The following is a 21,519-nucleotide window of genomic DNA, read 5'->3' on the forward strand; positions in this document are numbered from 1 at the left end:
GTTGTTTTGAAAATTTGAAAAAAATCACTGCTATATAATATTTTAACATATAAAGTAGCTATATGTTAACTTATAAATAAATTTTACTACTTGATTAACTATAAAATTTTGTGCTCTTAGTTTTTATGTTTCTGATTTGCTGTAGTCATAATCTTACCTGTGTTTTTTCATAATTTTAACCTATTCATTGTCTTATCTTATATCACAGTCCATAATTTAATTTATTAATATCAATTTTATGAAATGATATTTTTATTTGCTAAACCGTTATTTCATATATGCATATTTATGTTTATGTAACTGTGACCTATGATGTGGCCAAAAAAATATATATAATTATTCATTTATCACGCCCTCTCTACTCGTCTGGCAAAAAAGTAAGCTAGCTTATTTCCTGGGACCAAAATTAAAAATTTACAATTTTTGGTCCCAGTTATTTCTCATGTTCATGTCAATTTTAAATATAGAAGGGAATTACTATACTTGTATCAGCTCCTCATTTCTCATTTCTCTTTCCTCATTTGCAAAACCGTGACTAAAGGTAAGAATTGACATCGAATGAGGTAAAACTCGATGCGATTTTTTTTCGATGGGCCATGACTGTCTTTTAGTTAATCTATTAACGAACCATGTAAGCTAACTTCAACAATAAAGGAATTAAAAAAACAACTCTATATTCAACCAGAAATCATTGTTCGATTCCAATAATTTAATTCTTCATTGTATGGTAACAAAATATGCTATCTTTAGATGCATATCTTTTTACGAAACTTAAGTGTAAATATGTAAGTTAACTTTTTACAAGGATGTATCAATAAAAACGTCTCTGACTATATGACACCATAGCACCAATGTTGCACTTTATATGTTGACTTTGACATTATATGGTGCCGATATAATACCAAAGTATCGGATTTAACTCAATATAGGACTAGAGCAGTACTTCGATCTAGACGCTTACAGAAATCATGATCAATAAAAAGACAAATGTCGTTTATTGTGGTTTTTTTCCCGCTGATTCTTACATTTTTCATTCATTATTATACATAAATCGATGTGAAAAGATGAACAAGACCTTTTAAAATTCATTCCGTTGGGTTTTAGCACTTAATCGTTCAAACGCGTTGCCCGGTATATACCGGAATACGGTATTTAGTTTGGTGCTCCAATCCATTTTAGTCTCACTATCCATTACGTATAAAATAAGTATAATGTACAAGCAAGGATACTTCATCAACGACATAGCCCGGCTATATCCTAGCTCGATTTTACGAGGAACTGGCTGACAAATGCGTTTCACATCTTACCCGTGCCGGCTTATCTCAGACAATGTTTCTTGAACCATTATGCCGCTTTATTGCCATAAATGGAGGTTCCATGTTACTGCACTGTTAAACCGGAACAATATGTTAATCGCGTATAGTGTTCAGAAAAGTACGAAAGCCTAATAGTGTCAAATAAAATAAAAAATAAAAATGCAAAGGCGTTATTACGCGAATCAAAAGGCGTAATAACGCGAATAAAGGCGTAATAACGCAAATCAAAAGGCGTAATAACGCGAGTAAAGGCGTTATAACGCGAAATAAAAGGCGTAATAACGCAAATCCAAAGGCGTAGTAACGCGAATAAAGGCGTAGTAACGCGAACCAAAAGGCGTACTAACGCAAATTAAAACGCAATATAATGCCAATTTAATACCATATTTATACTAATCAAATGGCCTAGTAACGTGAGAAAGCAAGACCAATATTGATCTGAATTTATTGCTCAAGATATAAACTCGTATAGAATAATATAATATACATTTACAATAACTAACATTCCATTTGCGCAGTAATAATGCAAACTATTTGTCATAGACTAATGAAGACTCTTTAATATTTGCCAATTTAAGGTGACTTGGTGCCTTATAGGTCTATTGGACTGGACGTAACTATAGTTAATCTGAATTCACATATATCACCTCATTGATTTTACACATGTCACTATAGTAAATGAATTTCTTTTCTCTTCTTATCTTATCTTATCTTATATCTTATCTTATCTCATATGTGCGTCATATGTTCAATTATCTTCGGATAATATATCCTATTTGATTACCTTATAACCTCTAGTATATTCTAATTATGTGAATGCCATTCCTAATTAAGCTATAGGTAATAGGCTATAGGTAACAAGATTTGGGAAAGGTATAAGTTAGTCACATTAGGGTGATTATTGATAGGTATGCTTAAATGGGGGATAGTGTTTCAGTTAAGTCACAATTATGGGAGACATTGCCTTCTTTGTCTATGTAAAAATGTATTTATAGTTGGGTGATAGTTAACCTCTAATCCGACGAAAGCATTTCCCAATAAAAGATTTAAAAATCAGACTGTGGCCTTAGGACGTATCCGTACAGAATTGAAAATAAAACGTACGTCTTGATCGATTTATTTAGATCAAATTGTTCTTCCTATCTTACATTACTAGGCCACTGAATTATATGGTATTGAATAAGCGTTATAACGCCTTTTGTTTTGCGTTATTACGCCTTTTGATTCGCGTTATAACGCCTTTATTCGCGTAAGTACGCCTTTTGATTCGCGTAATAACGCCTTTATTCGTGTTAGTACGCCTTTTGATTTGCGTAATTACGCCTTTTGATTCACGTTAAAAAGCGAATAAAGGCGTTAATACGCCTTTTGTTTTGCGTTATAACGCGAATAAGGCGTTACTACGCCTTTTGATTCGCGTTATAACGCCTTTATTCGCGTTAGTACGCCTTTTGATTCGCGTTATAACGCCTTAATTCGCGTTATTACGCCTTTTGATTCGCGTTATAACGCAAATAAAGGCGTTACTACGCCTTTTGTTTCGCGTTATAACGCCTTTATTCGCGTTATTACGCCTTTTGATTCGCGTTATAACGCCTTTATTCGCGTTCGTACGCCTTTTGGTTCGCGTAATTATGCCTTTGGATTCGCGTTATAACGCGAATAAAGGCGTTATCACGTCTTTTGATTCGCGTTATTACGCCTTTATTCGCGTTATTACGCCTTTTCTTTCGCGTTATAACGCGAATAAAGGCGTTATAACGCCTTTTGATTCGCGTAATTACGACTTTGTTTCGCGTTATAACGCGAATAAAGGCGTTACTACGCCTTTTGATTCGCGTTATAAGGCCTTTTTTTGCGTTATAACGCCTTTCAATTCGCGTTTTAACGCCTTTATTCGCGTTATAACGCGAAACAAAAGGCGTCATAACGCGAATCAAAAGGCGTTATAACGTGAACATAAAGGCGTAATAACGCGAACCAAAAGGCATAATAACGCGAAACGAAAGGCGTTATAACGCTAATTTAATACCATATAAATTCCAAACCGTGGCCTTGTGATGTAAGATAGGAAGAACAATGTTGATTTAAATGAATTGATCAAGATGTACGTTTTATTTTCAATTCTGTACGGATACGTCCTAAGGCCACAGTCTGATTTTTTAAATCTTTTATTAGGAAATGCTTTCATGAGATTAGAGGTTACTATCACCCAACTATAGATACTTTTCGATAAAGACAAAGAAGACAATGTCTCCTATAATTGTAACTTAACATAAACACTTTTACCCCTCTAAGTATACCTATCAATAATTAGAGATACTTTCACCCTAATGTGACTTACGTATGCCTTACGTTTTTCCAAATTTTGTTACCTAAAGCCAATTACCTATAGCGTAATTAGGAACGACATTCACATAATTAAAAGATACTAGAGGTTATTAAGTAATTATACAGGACATATCCGTAGATAATTGAACATATGACGCACATATAAAATAAGATAATATATAAGAAAAAATAGAAATTCATTTACTATAATGACATGTGTAAAATCAATGATGTGAATTCAGAGTAACTGTATTGACATATAACCCAATGGACCTTTAAGTCTCCAAGTCACCTGATATTGACAAATATCAAAAAGTCTTCATTAGTTTATTACAAATGGTTTGCAATATTACTGCGCAAATGGAATGATAGTTATTGTAAATGTATATTATTATTAATTTATATACGAGTTATATATCTTGAGCAATAAATTCAGATCAATATTGTTCTTCCTTTCTCACGTTACTAGGTCATTTGATTAGTATAAATATGGTATAAAAATGGCATTATAATGCGTTTTAATTTGCGTTATTACGCCTTTTGGTTCGCGTTACTACGCCTTTATTCGCGTTACTACGCCTTTTGATTTGCGTTATTACGCCTTTTGTTTCGCGTTACTACGCCTTTATTCGCGTTACTACGCCTTTTGATTTGCGTAATTACGCCTTTTTGGTTCGCGTTACTACGCCTTCATTCGCGTTACAACGCCTTTTGATTTGCGTTATTACGCCTTTTGTTTCGCGTTATAACGCGAATAAAAGCGATATTACGCCTTTTGATTCGCGTTATAACGCCTTTATTCGCGTTATTACGCCTTTTGATTCGCGTTATAACGCCTTTATTCGCGTTATTACGCCTTTTGATTCGCGTAATAACGCCTTTATTCGCGTTATAACGCCTTTGCATTTTTATTTTTTTTATTTTATTTGACACTATTAGGCTTTCGTAGAAAAGTGTACTTTTAAAGGAAAAACGTAGATTTTAAAAATAGCCGCACCGGCAACCACAAATGCTACGCGGGCATCTGGTGGCCGTATACTTTTGGTCTTGCGTCATGTTCCCTTTTATTGGCATGGAATAAAGACCCCCAAGCTATTGTGCTGGCTAATTTGCAATGGGATTAGAAAACTGGTAAGTCACGGTAGGCTCCGATTTTTTTTATAAATTGTAAAGTTGTTTATATTTAGAAATAACAAGTCCACGCGGCATCTGCCGGTCATGTTTCTTAAGTTAAGGAAATTGCCTTGTATTTCAGTAAATTGTAAACTATTACACTTTCTTATTCGCAATGAAATCGGAACATAAGGTAGCACAAGATGGGCCGACATAGAGAAAGGACAAAATAAACCAATCGTGAAACGTCATTTCATCATTATTGACTGATTAGAGAACAGTGCAGATCATGATCAGATGACACGAACCATCAGATAGTAGTTTTGGTAGCATTTGGTGCCGCAAGCAGACTAGAGGATGACGTGGAGCAACGTGGTCACAATGGGTATCAACTTACTAACAGTTTATCAAATTTTATGTTATTAATTGTCATGATATGATATCAACAAAATGTGTTTGCTTATCTAAAAAGTAAATACATCTTACTATATACACATGTAATAATTAAATATACCTATAAACTATACATATAGATTCTATATTTACAATATGATATGACGCCTTTATTATGTTCAATAGTGCCTTGTATGGACGCTCTTAAACACTGTTGTCAAGAACGGATTACATGTATTCCCTACTCCAGTATGACCTGATCACTTATATTTGTTTATACATTATTTTTATGAATGCTGCACGTGAAACAATGCTGCAAGAAATGAATGGTAAAAGCAAGAAACATTTCCAGTAACAATCCATTGTAATTCTCTGTCATTGACAATATGCTTTAACAAAAACAGCGTACATAATAAAATGCAGACGACAATCACAAACAATCATCTATTTAGGAAATAATATTTTACTGAAATAATGTCCTGGGCGGCCTGGTTACATATTTTCCTCACTCACACACTTTACACTTATTCTTTTTTTACTGATCTGGTATACATGTACATATCACTAAACACTAAAATCCAAAAGTATTTTTATGGTAACTAACTATGTGTAATCTTAACCATTTGTCATGGAAGGCAATTTTTCTGCTAACTGTTTAATTGCATTTGCATTGTATTCAAACTGCACATCGCTAAAACCTTATATATCTTATATTCACAGAATCATTGATTTAAGTCTGTTGTTCTGTGTGTTATCTGTGTAGTTGAGAGTTAAGTCAATTTCCGTGTCACATTCTACATCATACAGTTGTTGCAACAGTACTTCAATCTTTGTCCATCCTACAATGTAAAATATTCATGACAACATTGACACCACTTCTTATATACCTCCCTCCAATAACAGTACCTTTAGGACGTTCTGTATTGTATGATTAGTATTGTTAAGTATTGTTTACACTACAAACTGTTCACTTCACATATAACTTAGATGTACGCTAACATGCACGATTTACCATGCCGCTAACGATTGCAGCGATTCTTTTGAATATATTTCTGAAACCTTTTACACTAGCTCTACACTCGAACAATTTTGAAACAATATCCTTACAAATAAATCTTTGATTCAGTAAACTTAAAATCTATAAGCTGGGCGCATAAAAGCCGCTTTGAGAGGTTGAATTAAGAAAAGTAGGTTTTCGAAATCTTGAGAATGTTACGAGATAAAAAGAAGTCTAAATGAAAGTTTTGACACACCTCTTTTCTTTATGTGAAAGCGTATACCATCAAATCTGCTCAGTGTCGGCACGGAGCTCTTTCTTTTGCTTACGAAAGAGCTGATAGCGGCCGAGAATCTGACTTCAGCATTTCGCAATCCTTTCATGGTCGCACTCTCCACCCAGGGGTGTTGCCTCGGTTTTTCAATCGTTCCGTCCTTCAATAACTCATCCATTTCATGGTCAGACAGAGGAGCTGATATCTCCAGACCTCTAAAGTAAAACACGATATTTGTGCTTATTAATTTGTATGAGAAACACACATATAATTTACCAGAACACTACAATTACGATGTTTAAAGGTAAAACACAAAAACGTTATAATCTTTCTTCTTTAAAAGAGATCCCATGTGTTTTAGTTTTATTGTACGTGTATGTGTGATTTACATGGCATTATAATTTAACTGAATTTAAACTCAACTTGTACATAAATGATTAACGTTTTATACACCCAGCCCAATGTTTCTGAATATTGTTAGGTTAACTCTCATGTATCATCATTTCAACACCAGTACAAACTAGATTCGCAAAGTGTTTCATTCATTTAAAGTTAAAATACCATCTGTTTTGATATCGTTATTTAATACAAATACATGTATATTGCATAGCACATACGTGTCAGCATCTATTCCAAGACCAAGATCCTTTATTTTCTTCTCGACATTTGAATCACATTTTCCCTCCTTCTGGATGGTGTATTCATACATAAACATGTCCACAACGAACGCCGTTACAATGCTATATAATGTGTAAATTAAGCAGGTTATTCCGTTATACATAGAAACTGATTCGGAATAGTTAGTTATATCTTCTTTTTCTTCTTAAAATGCTTTTTGGTATCAAAACCCTCGAGAAACTCATTACAGTCTTTGTAAAGTAAGCATCTTACACGGGAAGCTTAAATAGCTATTAATATCGAAAGTATTAATGTCTGAATGAAACACATGTATTTTTATTTTAAAAGTTACAGGAAAAAGTCACTGATTAAAAGATGAATATTTGATCAAAAAATGTCAAAAGGACTAATATTAAAATAAACATATGTCAAAAATTTGGCGATCACCAACTTATACAAAATTAATTGCTAAATTATTAGTAAAGAATGGAAAATAATAATACAAGTTAAGTACAAAAGAAAAAGAAGCAAGTACATACTTCATTACGACAACGGAGACGCACATAAAGAAGACTGCAAAATATATCCGTGCGGCCTTTCCAACAACCAGCACATAACCCTGTGTGAGAACTTTGGTATGTTAAGGAAACTGTTATCATAGAAAGTGTTTTACATGATATGTGATTAACACGAACATTTACTTATAACTATAAATGGAATTAAGCTTTCAATGATTTTCAGGGACAAAAACTCCAAACATAAAGTTTCACAGAGCAAATATATAAAATATGGTAACTTGTACTTGATAACATTTTGTTAATGTTGAATTCTTAATTAGAAGAGAGTTAAATCGTTTTAAGCTCGAGGCCATAGCAATCAGACTTTGTTCTTAAATCCAATCATAATCAATGCAATATTTGCATGTTAAGTTATTTTCTTCAGTGACTGACTGTATTACACACTAACTATCAACTTTATTATCAAAGTCAAACGACAATTTTCCTAATTAAAAACAGATAACAGGACTTGATTAAGGATACTATGCCAATTGTTTTCAAACAGTATAGTTGAAAGAACAAGTATTGCACTGATGAAATCGTTGAAATTAAGATTGCAATATCTGGATTCATAGAAAGCACTGTCTTTCAGCTCCTCTGCACCACAATAGATATCATCTAAAGTGGCGTTGGTCACATTTTGCACGGGCGGCTTGATCGTTCCTTGAAATACCTCTATTCCGACGATAGCAAAGATATAGAATATGATCTGAAATATGGATAGCACTCTCAGAACAGTGATAATGAAAAATTCATTTATTTGTTAATTAATAAGGTGACACAGTTATTTATACAATTATTACATTGCGAATGAAATATTGCTGCTTTTAGTACATAACAGCCATACATTTAACGCTACATCAAAAGAAAAGACTCAAAGCGGTGATAACTAGCTATTTATCGATTGGCTATTCAATATGGTGATACAATATTTTATACAATTATTATCTTGGGAATAAAACATTGCTGTTTTGTGCATATCAGTCACACATTTAAGGTTGCATCACAAAAAAATTCAAAGCTCTAGTTGTAATGTAACCTTTACAAAATTTTTCAAATGAGCACAAATTTAAAACTAAAGACCCATTTTTGGCTTTTTTACTAATCTAAAATGGCATTCGTTAGGTAAAATATAACAGTATGTATATTAAATAGAGACACAGCATTTTAAAATGTTTATACTCACGAATAAAATACCACAATACATGAATATTGATAGTGAAATGTTGATTAATGTATCTGTAATAATTTTGAACCTGAAATATAACATATTGCATGAACAGTCAAAAGATGTGATGGATCTGCTCCAATTTCAAACATTTTATATTTAAAAAAACTCAAGGTATGATTTGTTCATAAATACTATTTGGAACAAATAATGTTTCTGAACAGATTTCAGACAGAAATTATTTAGCCATTTATATTATGATACATTCTTGGAATATATATTTGTATTATCTATATCATTCCGTATTTACAATGCATGGATATTTCGTATATGAAATAAAAATATAAGGTATATGTTTGGCTTTTCTCTGTTTTAATAAATAGGCGGCAATTAATGTTATCATTGGAGATGGAAAAGTTACATTATAGTTTACCTTTTAATATGAACAAGCAATCGCAAGATTCTGAATATTCTTATGATGTTTATAACTTGTGTCGTTTCTACCTGAACACGATCTGCAAGAAAAAAAACAACATTTTAATGACAATCTATAAATCTTACAAGTCAACGAAAAATACATGGTTTCAATATAATTACCACCAAAATTACAAAACAAAATACCATATCAACTTGTCAATGTCTTAGGTATACACTAGTGTATCAATTTAACATTTTGATTTTTTTCATTGTCGATCAGAACCAAACACAACATGACAGAGCATATCTTTTTTTATTCAATGTTACATATATAATTATACAGAATTCACATAGCATGGCATTTTAGCTGCATTAGGTAAATACATTTAATTAAAAAAAGTGTAAATAGAAAATAGTAAAATATGTAGATTGAGACAGAGTCAGGGGAATGGAATTAGATTATTAAGAAAGAGCCGGCGGAAATATGAACAGTGCATGTAAATTTTGAGATGTTGTTTTTTTTTCTCTCTTTTTTCTAGAATTTTCTTGATGGGCCATTACAAACGAAATTCATATTTCAATGAAGTACAGATATAAAACGTATTATGATAAAAGATAAATACTAACCTTGATGCGGATATACGGTCCTTGTGATAATAATGATCAAGGAAGCCAATGTAATGGTGACATCGAATCTGAAGTAGAAGATAGCAATGAGCATGTAGAATCGAGGCATCAAAATTTACTATGTAGGCGATATATTAATTGTGTGCTATTGAGCTTCGCTTTTTATTAAATTACCTTTTTTAAAGAAATTCTGTTGTATTAAAATTGACCGTAGTAAAGAAGTTAGGAAACAAAATTTCTCGACCGTCTGCAGTATTGGTAGCCTTCAAACTCCTACAAGCAGCTGGACACACATGTTTATATACAATTCATTTATATATATATCGTTTGATACCACTTTAATATGTTGGATTTAGAATAGTATTATAAATACAATCTTATTCGTAAAGATTATCAATTTTGAAAACACAATTAATCAATTTCATGTTAATATCAATTTTAGTCATCAAAAAGTACTAAAGATTATAAAATTCTTACAAGTTGCTGAATCGTTTGAAGTATTTCATCGGTCCATTCGTGAATATCTTAATCAAGATCTCGATGATGAACAGGACACAGAAAGGGACATCAATGTGTGGAACGTTGAATCCAATAAGGAATATCTCGATGATAACAATCAAATCATACATGAACTTGAAGAAACTGAAACAATGACAAAAGTGATTATTCACATAATTGAGACAAATAAAGTATTGAAACAAAAATAGGGCAGTTATTGTAAATTTGTTTAGTAAATGTGAAAATGCAACAGGACTTATTTACCAGGAGAAGACAGTCATGACCAAAGCACAAGGAACTTTTGCAAACAATGAGGAGACGATGAAATAAAGCAAATTGCTATTAATATTATAATCAAGTTCAATAAGTTAGAGAACCATTTTTGACCAGAACTTTACAGACTTTACTAGGAACAAATACCTATAGATAAAATACCAACAAAATTAATTCTGTAGTCATACATACACACTATCCACAAATGTTTTAACGTATTCAGCCGGAATTGAGTTGTACATGTTCGGGAACCATTTCTCTAGAATTGTTATTCTGTCCTCAACCTCAGATACCGGAACATTTAGGAGATCAGCAACGTTCATAAACTCTCGTTTCCCTAATAGAAATAAATGCTTTATCAATTATACAACCTCACAGTCAATTCTTTAAACATTATTTTGTTTTAAATATTTTTTACATCTCACTACAACTACATTTTTTTTCTCAATTTTGAATATTTACCTTATCAAACAATTATACTCGTTTACTTTGCTTTGTTGTAAAATAATTATTTACTTGTTTATGTGCAATTCATCATAATTAAAAAAAATAAAATCAGTCTGTTCATATTAAATACTTTTTCAAGGCATTCATTGATTTATTTTATTTCTCTTTTCTTTTGCTCAATGTGTTTTATAGTACTTCACGTTTGTAATGTCGATTTTCATTGGATAATTGTAAAGTTTATATAATCTATACACAGACCCAAATGACAGCCATATTGAGTCAAATATGATTAATATATGCAGAAACAATAATACAAACAGTCAAAAAAGTATATCATAACATATAAAAGCAGACTATATATCTTATTATGTATTAACCTATATGGCCAGAGCGGTTTGTATCTAAGATCAGCATAAGTAGGTCAATTTGGTTCTTGGATAGCTTTGGTTGAGCCAGGGTCATTAGACGCTTCCACATTCTGTAAGTAACCATGTCTTCTCCATTATGATTGATCTTGATCACATCAAACGCTTGAACCAGTTTCTTTTTCTTGTCGCGAGCACTTGTCTTTATTTCATCCTACGAATTATTATTTAAAAAAAATGTCTCGTGGTTTTTAAATCAAAATTTTATATTGTTTATACGAGAATGGTAAAATGTTACTAGTATAACATTTATAGCATAAAATTGGGAAAGTTATAACAATAATAACATTAATTTTCTTGTATAAATCCAATAAACCTAAATATAATGCAATTGAAATTTACATCCTGCGAAAGTATTATAATTTAAAGTGTGGGAGTTTGTATTATTATCTTAAATAACAATGCTAATTGTTCTAAATATGATAACATCGACTCAGGAAAATAGTAACACTAATTTTTCAATATCAATTATACAGTCAAACCAAACTAAATCTTCATAAGCAATGCAACACACTTAAATTATTATCATGAATGCCAAAGGACTATTTTCACAAACTAACCTTCATGTTTTCATTGTAGCTGTGGTAGGCGACAGCAAGGAACACGTTCAGGAGAAGGTAGAAACAGACGAGGATGAATACGAAGAAGAAGATGCAATAAAACCTGCTTTTCTCTATAGCCGGCATCCTGAAATGACGATATTTCACAAATGCTAATTTCTATTCCACTCATATAGATCGTAATACCATAAAAGGAGAACATATGTGTTACAAATTTACGTTTCTTTCTTTTGTGACGTTTTATGTTAAACTGATATTATCCGCTTAGTTGATACCTTAATTTGAGATGGAGTATCCAAATGTGCACCTCTCAACTTATTTTCGCAAATTATTTCTTGCATCTGGATCACATCACTAAATATCAGTTACCTAGATGAATTGCATTGTAGCAATGATTAATTCAGTGTTTTCGAGCAGTAGAACACATATAATTGACGGTCAAGGAAATTAGATTAAGCCCGACAAAATGAATCAGCAACAAAATGAATTGCACATTAAATCACTTTAAAGCATTTCATTGAATCGAACTTTTGGATTTGTTTTTGTGTCTTGTTGAGACTATATGATGTTATCTTAATTGTATTGTTCCGATTTTTTGACCCAAAATTACAATGCATTTAAATAGATAGGCACAAAATACAAAAAAAATAAAAATAAAAAAGTACTACACGTATTTTATATTTTTCACTTACATAACATCCGGGTTGTTTGACGTCGTTACAAGTACGTACAAATCCCAAACACTATCCATGTAGTCTTTAAAATAGTCTTTACCATCAGGGTACTTCATATCCGTTCTATCAAAGTGAAGCTATGTTAAATGAATTGTTTACAAAAACACAAAAAAGGGCTTCTAAAATTTTAGAATGACTGTCTATTTTAACACATCGATTATCTTTTGAAAAATGCATGCATAACTTTGAAGAGTTCTCTTAAGTAATTGTTCAGATGTTACTGATATAACAATTGTTTGGCTCACATACAAAACTACATGTGATTTTTTATATCCGAACTGACACAAACGTAGAGCACAGAAATCAATATATCCAATGCAATGATGCGTAATAAGTCATGTGTACATTGACGTCAAAAAAGTTAGATAAAAATCAATACTTTCATGATTGAAGTGTTCTCACCTTGAACTGAACATCTGGTAGGCGATAAGAGCAAACACAAAAATAAAGAAGTAGAAAAGAACAAGAACGTGAACAATCTCTTTTATGGTTCTACGCATGTTTCGCCAGGCTCGTCGTATCTAGAAATTAATCGCAACTATTATTCTAATTATTATTCTACAAACTTAACATATCAAATATAATAAAAAATGCAAAAGTTACACTATATAGGGGCTTCGTTCATTCTGTGTGGCCTTTTCTTGTTGATGTTTGTTCTCGTGTTCTTTATACAAACATAATACATGTATATGCATGCTTCACAAGGCTCATGGACGTCTCTTTTATGAAAATTGATATATATTTTCTTAAAAGTCCATGTGTAATGATTACTTTTCAATCTTTTGTGATGCTGGCTGAAAGTATTGCCAGTTCGAAACAAAATCTGATCCAAATAGATTTATGTAGAGTCTGAATGGAATACAGGTTCAGATTTTTATTAAGGCTGGTTCAACAGACTAAGAGAATGTTGAATTCACCTGATATAACACATCGTCCTTGTCCGCATTATAAATAATCATTAAACAATATTTAATAAACTAATATTATATTGAAGAACAACATTAATGTCCTCATCTTATACAAATATTATGAAATTATTCACTAACGCTGCTTTATTAAAACCCTTCTGATAAAAAATGGGTGATTCATTTTAAAATTATAATAGCTTTATAGCCCTTAACCTGTTGCAGCAACAGCTTCTACCTTTGCGATCAGTGTAGACCAAGATTAGCCAGTACATCTTGATCTGCACTGTTAACTATTCAGTCAGTACTCAATTTGCAATTTTCCATATAAATGATGAATGGTTAAATATATTGTACAATATTTAAACATGTTTTGCACAAATATTATATGTACATAATTGTGTAAAATGTTTCAATATTCCTATTCATAGACATTAATTGAATTACTGAAATGTATGTAGTATATGCATGAATTTAAAAATTCGTGTTACATTTTTATTTTTGATAGTGTGCAAAAATATATACCTTTTTCAGTCTTAATATATGCAAAATAACTCTATATATCGAAACAAAAAAAGGCTTCCTCAATTTTTTATACATTTCATACCTGTCTTCCATCTGAGAAGTTGACAATGAGAAGTGGTCTTAAAGCTCTAGAGTACCTTACAATTCGGCTATCTGGCATTGTTTGCTTCATTATGATGAACACTAACATGTCTATAACCGTTAGCTGAAAATATATATAGGTTATCGTATAAATTATTCAAATGGTTATCACTTAATTTTATTGTGTTTAGTACTGTTAACCTGTGGAATGTCTTACATGTAATTTCCAAGCTTCCATCTTTCGGAACTTTGGAAATGTTACGATAAAACTTTGCATTTAGTCAGCCAACATCGTAGAGTCTGGTTTGGGATATACTCGTATGTTTAAACAACAGTCAGAAGAAATCTAGTAAAGTTGTTTTTCAACGTGGCCATCATTTGATCATCTCCTGTATGTTCCATAAGAAATCCATTACAGTTTATGACACGTAAATTATTTAATGAAAGATAATACTAGTAACCAAACAAAGACATTATGAATTCGAGTGATTTCCAGTGTAAAGGGGCGTGGACGGAAGAAGCTTTTGTTTACAAGAACCACCAATGAACAGGTTGAACCAAACCGAGCCTGCAACATAATTGCTATCGCCCGTCAGATGACCTTATAAATACATACATTGCCTCTAATTCAATTTGTTAGTTAATATATAACTTTATATTTATCTTTTTCATTATCAAAATACATTTTTGTTAAACCTGGAGAAATAAAAATATAATAAACATTCGGTTTATAAAAAGTTTTGTATAATGTATTCGAATGAGTCACAGTTATTATTCCTATAATGAAGCTGTTTTTGATGTCTCTAAAGAACGACTTTGTTCTCCTCCAGTGAAAGTTATGACATGTTCGGATCGTAAAATACACCACACACAAAACTTCAACACTCATTGTTACCTAGAATATAACAAAAATGTACATGGCACTATAAAAAAGAAGAAGAAAAAAACATGTCAAAAGTCAACAATAAAATATTTACTCATTCAGCATTTTGTTATCATTTATTTTCACAATTATGACCAAATTCAAAAGACAATACATAACTACAATTTTTTCATACCTTTCGCTATTATAAAAGGGCAACGTACAAAAATAACCAAACTTTTCTTTCTTTTGTATTTCATTCATTTGAATCGTGAATTAATATTTGTTTTTATCATAATCCTTAGAGCAAAGATTTATTTTCAATGTTGGATCATCATGTTGGTTTCTTCAGCTTATCTGTACATCCTTTTCAAATTACATCTGAATATATGTCAAAGCAAATATAACAATCATGATTCCATAGCAATGGACTATTATTTAAAGCTTTTAAACATTTCCTTTCAATTCGAAACGAACGCTAAGTTCTATTTACATGAATAGTGTTAATAAATGGAGAAAAAAACAAGTTATATAATTACAGAATAGTGTAAGCCAATCCCCTGTACAGCTGGATCTTCAAACATTACTAGGCTGAGATCCACGACCAAACACACATATAGAAGGTATGTCAGAGGCCAGGACTTGTACCGGTTATACGACCTGTATCATAAATAGTAAATCATGTCTAACCGACATTGAGTCAGAAATTCATCTTTATATAACGTATTAGCTGATCTAATATACGGCCTTCGTGATCAATTCCTACGAATCAAAACTCCAAACCGGTGTTAAAGCTGAACTATTTCAAGAAATTCAATCTTTAGAAAAAAGTGTTAAGTAAAAAGATTTAATATTTATTAAATTATTTACATGTAATTTGCGATTAATGACTGAGTTTGCAGTATCAATCACTATGATTCTACTGCGTTACTAACGCAGTAAGAGGTATTTATGTATATTTTGACCCTTTTTTGGTAATTAACGCGGATTGTAAGTGTCGCTTGCTACGTGTAAATTACTTTCTTTGTTCACTTCATAATATTATTCTTATAAATACATTTTCAAATTTTTCATGAAAATTAGCATGAATATGGAGGCATGCTACTTAAAATAGCCGATATTATTTCTTAATTGAAACATAAATAAACACATGTTTGACATTTCTAAAGAATAAAAGAAATATGGATTTCTGAGGCATAATGTGCCTTTAAACTATTGGAATTCATTATTTCAAAAATATGTATTATCATATTTGGTTAAGTAATTTAAAATATATTTTTCTTTTAATTTCCATCTATCTCCTACCTCACATATTTTGGCTCTGATTTTATGTCTGTAGTTCTTCCTTCCATTGCATCGTGCACTAACGTTGCTGCTAAATTCAGATCCTGTAGTAAAACATCAGTTTTGTTAATCCTTATCTGGCCTAACAATTTTTTCGCAAGAGCTTTTTATTATGTAAACGACGGTCGCCTGGCATCTATGAAATATTAGTTTGTAGAATGAGTCGGTTTTGCGGTCGGTAATCGAAATATGGAGACTTATAATTATCCTTAAATATCTTTAATTGAATTTTTCCATTTTTCAATCTGGACAACAGCTTATCATTTTCGGGATATTTCAAAACATGTATTTACTGAGTAGTCTTCAAACAGTGTGGACCTTGATCAGGTGGTTACGGGTGCACTGGCCGATCATAGATGGCCAGCACTGGTCACTTGTGTGGGACTGTTGTCGCAATCAATTCAACGGTAAAAAATAAACTGAAAGTGCAACAAATGCTATCAAAAATATAGATATGCATTCCTGGCAGCTACTTTTTTACTTAACTGTTTGCTAACAACCATTCTTGCATATCCGTTCACTTATAAAAGACTAATATTAAGTTAATATAACATATTATATTCGGTCAGAGATATTATTGACACGATAATAAATGAAATATGTTATATTAATTTAATGTTAGTGTTTTATAAGTGAATGGATATGTAATAATGATTGTTAGGTTAATAGAACATGATTTTACGTAGTGCATGTACAAATGTATTTGAATTTCTTAAAAAGCCACTCCATATATTATAATTATAATCTTGAGACTTACATCATTGCTGACCATCTTTTCATTTCCTATCTCAAATTTCCTTCGCGAGGTTCCTGTTTTGGGTACTTGTACATAATCCATATATTTGTAATCATTGTCCGGTATGGTTTCAACAGTTTCTGAAAATGAAGTCTTCTTCCGTCTCAGTGTTACTTTACCTTCGTCACCGTTGCAAGTTACAACTTTGTTATCGGGACAACATTTTTCTATTACAATATCTAGACCCTCTGAATGTTCACTTTCTTCATCATCATCTTGTTCCAGGGTTTCCAAATCTTCATTACATTTAGCGTCTTCTTTTATAACATCCGGTTCATTGGTTTCAGAAAGACGCTCAACAGAAACGCGGTTTGTTTCCATCGCTTGTTTTGTTTGGGGTTTATTTAAACACAAGAAATGAGATATGTAAATATGCCACTAAATATTATCCATTAGACAACGAATCATCCATTTCCTAAGGGATCTGATTGTTGGATTATTATTTACATCATTTTGAGCGTGTTTCAATAATATCCTTCACACTACTATTCCATCCAATTAGTTTTTAAGGCAATACAGACTTAAACAAGGAATCTAAGCGATGCATTTTCATAAAAATACTGTATCATCAAATTTGGAAGATATGTTACTGGAAAAGCAATTTATAAAGTGTAAGGAATTAGCAACGAATTATAAGATGCGCTCATTAAGTACTTACAAACCGGATGTCGATCAATCTTGTACAATACGTCTTCACTTCCTGTGTCAGTTTCATATTGATAAAGGATTAAACTAGAGCAGTATTATAAAACGGGCCATACATTACATCATAACATTGCTCTAATTTCATTTGTTAACAAAAAAGGGGAAAAAAAAAAGAAAAGATACAAACAGTAATTATTAGCAACGCCATGATGCTTTAGGAGAGAAAATTAACATGCTAAATCGTTTTCTTCTTTTTTAAATCAAGAAATATGTAATAGATAAAATACACAGACCGCACGAAGTTGAAATCTTGAAGATGTGAATTCATAAATTAAAAATTGTGAAACCGGAAACTTGAATTTATTAAGTTGCAAAACGTGAATTCGTGGAGTTGTAATAGTGGGTTCGTGACGTTGCAGTCGTCAAATCGTGAAGTATATATCGTTTATTAGTGAAGTCATTTAAGAAATGATTATTTCTACTGTAAACAGTTCTTATTTAGTGTATGTGATTAGATAGAGCATTATACTCGTTGAATAAAACGATTAAGTGTCCAACTTTATTTGTCATCCAATGAAAACGCTGTATTTCTTAAAATAATGAGTGTTAATCATAGCCACCTTCTATTTTTCATAGTGCTTCATAGAACCGCGTTTGTTTAAATAGTCATTTGCATAAATTTGCGAATGCGCTTTCATGGACCGCTTTTGAATATTAATTAAGTAAAAATGACGTCAAAAGGTCAACCTACATGAATTTTGTATTTATGGTTAAGAGATATACATGCAGTTCAGATTTAAATCCACGTCTTGGCGAAAAATATACTGCACGTGTAACAGTAAAAACCAATACAAAATGTCAATTAATTTTTTATTGCGAATGTAGGAAAAGGTCTGAATTAATTTATAACTAAGAGGAAAATCACGTGTGTGACAGTGTAAGGTCATTGTGTAAGTAGTGCCTTGTGTGTCAGTGCTTGCGTAGTGTCATGTGTGACTTGTTCGCTGTCAGCATCATTGTGGTCAGTATGCATTGTGTCATGCCATACTGTAAGTAGTAGTGGACTGTGTGTATGGTCAGTGTTTGAGTTGTGACCAGTTTGTCAGTGTGTGAGAAGTGTCCTGTCTGCCAGTGTGTGAGTGGTGTCCTTTGTTATTGTGTCAGTCCAAGGTGTGTCAGTAGCACCCTTTGTGTTAGTGTGTACGTTATGCGTGGGGTGCCATGCGTGCTTTGGGTGTCTGTATGTTATTGTTTGAGTTGTGTCGATGCGTGTCATTTCTTATGTTTCAGTAGTGCTACTGTCCTAGGATGATAACTTGAGCCTTTGTTTACATAACAAAGACCAATAACAATGCAAAAAATAGGTTAGGCAGATCAATGCCACAACCTATAAAAATGAAAATTAAACTACATGTTATCATATGTCTTGTTAGCGAGTAGAGCACGGGTAGAGCAACCGTGTCAGTAATGTGTTTTACCCGTACAGGCAGAAGTTCGACTACTGGTAAGACCCATTTTTTTACCTCAGAGCAGTCAATTGTTCAAAAAAAAATTCGTATACATAGTTTATTACATTAATATGAGATCGAATATTTTATTACTCTGCGATCAAAAAATACAAAAAGAAAATAGAATAGAAATAAAAAAATATATACTATAAAATATATATTATAAGAAGAAATCAAAAAGGAAAATGAAAAATAAATAAATAATAATAATAATAAAAAACAGATAAAGAAGAAAAAACTGTGGTTATAAAATGGCACTACGTTGGGTTCGAACCTATGAGTTCAAAATATTAAAAGTTACAATGTCTTCCATCTACCGGCAGAGCCATAACGGTAATATACAATTGATACTGTAAAAATAATGCTATATAGTATATGTAAGAGTTTACTTTTACGATATCGGATAATAATCCAGATAACCCCGTTTTTGGACTTTTCCATGTACCGTAAAGACCAAATTATCATCCTAGGACAGTATGTGTGTCAGTCGTATGCAGTGTGTGTCATTATGTGAGTAGTGTCCCGTGTGTTATTGTGTCAGTTGTTGTGCAATATATGTTAGTGTGTGAATGGTGTCATGTTTGTTTTTTATTAGTATGTCTGTGTATGTCAGTAGCTCCCTATGTGTTAGTGTGTAAGTACAGTTTTGTGTTTGAGTGTGTGCGTTCTATGCTGTGTGTGTTTTGTGTGTCCAGTCTGTCGCGTAGTGTAGAGTGTGAGTATTGTCCTGTTGGTAAGTGTTAGTCTTCTGTCCTGTGTGTCAGTGTGTGAGTAGTGTCTTGTCTCTCAATATGTGAGTAGTGTTCAGTCTGTCAGACTGTGTGAGTCGTTTCCTGTCTGTTAGTGTGTGAGTAGTGTCCCGTGTGTCAGTGTGTAAGTAGTGTCCTGTCTGACAGTGTGTGAGAAGTGTCCCGTGTGTCAGTGTGTAAGTAGTGTCCTGTCTGTGAGTGTGCGAGTAGTGAGAGTAGTGTCCTGTCTGTCAGTGTGTGAGTAGTGTCCCGTGTGTCAGTGTGTAAGTAGTGTCATGTGTGTCAGTGTGTGAGTAGTGTCCTCCTGTCTGTCAGTGTCTAAGTTGTGTCATGTCTGTCATTGTGCGAGTAGTGTCCTGTCTGTCAGTGACAAGTGTCCTGCCTGTCAGTGTGTGAGTCGTTTCCTGTGTGTCAGTTTGTGAGTAGTGTCCTATCTGTCAGTGTGTGAGAAGTGTCCTGTCTGTCAGTGCGTGAATGGTGCTCCGTTAGTTTCGTTCATTGTGAAAGCTATGAATTGTGTGAATTACGTTTTATATTGAAATTACCATTACAAGACTCATTTTATTATTGTTGTTGTTAGTATTTTTAGTGGAGTAGCGGGGGGTCGAACTCGCAACCCCTAGATTTGTAGTCAGACAGTGTTACCACTGCACCACAGCGCCCGCTCTGATTTATAACTATTTTGTAGTCCCTTTATATATTATCACATTAGTAAACAAAAAATTGAGTAATACAATTGAATTTTCACACCTAAATAGTTTATCTATTGTGTTTTGCAATCGCTGACATTCGTGTACTTGCTCGAGGGGGCTATATACAAACGAGTACTGTAAGTATATAAGTAGGACTGTTAATAGGCAATAAAAACATATTAGAAAAGTCATGTTCTTTTTTATAGAACCGCAGTTCTGATATTGCTGTAACCAACTCTGTTAATTGAAGATAATCGCTGCCAAAATTACATCATGCGTTCTTACATTGTAAATTGCAGCCTCTATAATTATGTTTGCAAGTAAATTCGTTCATTAAACCTTTAAAATAACTACATGCTGCATTCTTACATTGGAAAGTTTAGTGGTTTTTTTTTTTTTTTTTTTTTTTTTTTTTTTTAATTTCATGGAAAAGAGTGCTTTCTTCTAACTCACTATATCACTTTTATTTAAAAGATGATTTCTTCTCACTCCTAATGAATATATAGTTCTTCATGGACAGTCTCTCTTTTCATAGCTTATAACATAAATTCTTTGCTCATTTTGAAACAATTAATTAAATATTGGATGTGGTCATTATGATGTGATTAAGATGTTGTTATTAGATGTCTATTTATTATGTTGTTCTTGTATCTACCATTTCAAA

The 21,519-nt window shown here is 32.3% G+C and overlaps 1 protein-coding gene across 1 annotated transcript; it reads right to left on the reverse strand.

Annotated features, from left to right (window-relative positions):
• Positions 1-5,161: 5,161 nt before the first annotated feature.
• On the reverse strand, positions 5,162-17,889 carry LOC132727023 (uncharacterized). Its single transcript, XM_060712437.1, has 19 exons — positions 17,223-17,889; positions 16,427-16,509; positions 15,661-15,781; positions 15,026-15,154; positions 14,261-14,383; positions 13,151-13,269; positions 12,707-12,811; positions 12,015-12,141; positions 11,407-11,608; positions 10,775-10,919; positions 10,289-10,453; positions 9,812-9,879; positions 9,201-9,282; positions 8,786-8,855; positions 8,083-8,308; positions 7,582-7,672; positions 7,042-7,164; positions 6,407-6,639; positions 5,162-5,992 (listed from the first exon to the last, which is right to left on the reverse strand). Exons 1-19 carry the CDS (start codon positions 17,580-17,582, stop codon positions 5,868-5,870), a joined length of 2,697 nt encoding a protein of 898 aa, XP_060568420.1. The 5' UTR covers positions 17,583-17,889; the 3' UTR covers positions 5,162-5,867.
• Positions 17,890-21,519: the final 3,630 nt, after the last annotated feature.

Source organism: Ruditapes philippinarum, unplaced genomic scaffold, assembly GCF_026571515.1.
Source record: "Ruditapes philippinarum isolate M1 unplaced genomic scaffold, ASM2657151v2 ctg681_1_1_1_1, whole genome shotgun sequence".
Taxonomy (NCBI): domain Eukaryota; kingdom Metazoa; phylum Mollusca; class Bivalvia; order Venerida; family Veneridae; genus Ruditapes; species Ruditapes philippinarum.

What these genes read in the sequence shown, in the direction of transcription:
- LOC132727023 (XM_060712437.1), bottom strand. Translation starts at nt 17,582, where the DNA reads ATGGAAACAAACCGCGTTTCTGTTGAGCGTCTTTCTGAAACCAATGAA. An exon ending in AAAAGATGGTCAGCAATGAT is followed by an intron (nt 16,510 to 17,222) that starts GTAAGTCTCAAG and finishes GTTTTACTACAG; the next exon opens with GATCTGAATTTAGCAGCAAC. An exon ending in TCAAACAACCCGGATGTTAT is followed by an intron (nt 12,142 to 12,706) that starts GTAAGTGAAAAA and finishes TCGTCATTTCAG; the next exon opens with GATGCCGGCTATAGAGAAAA.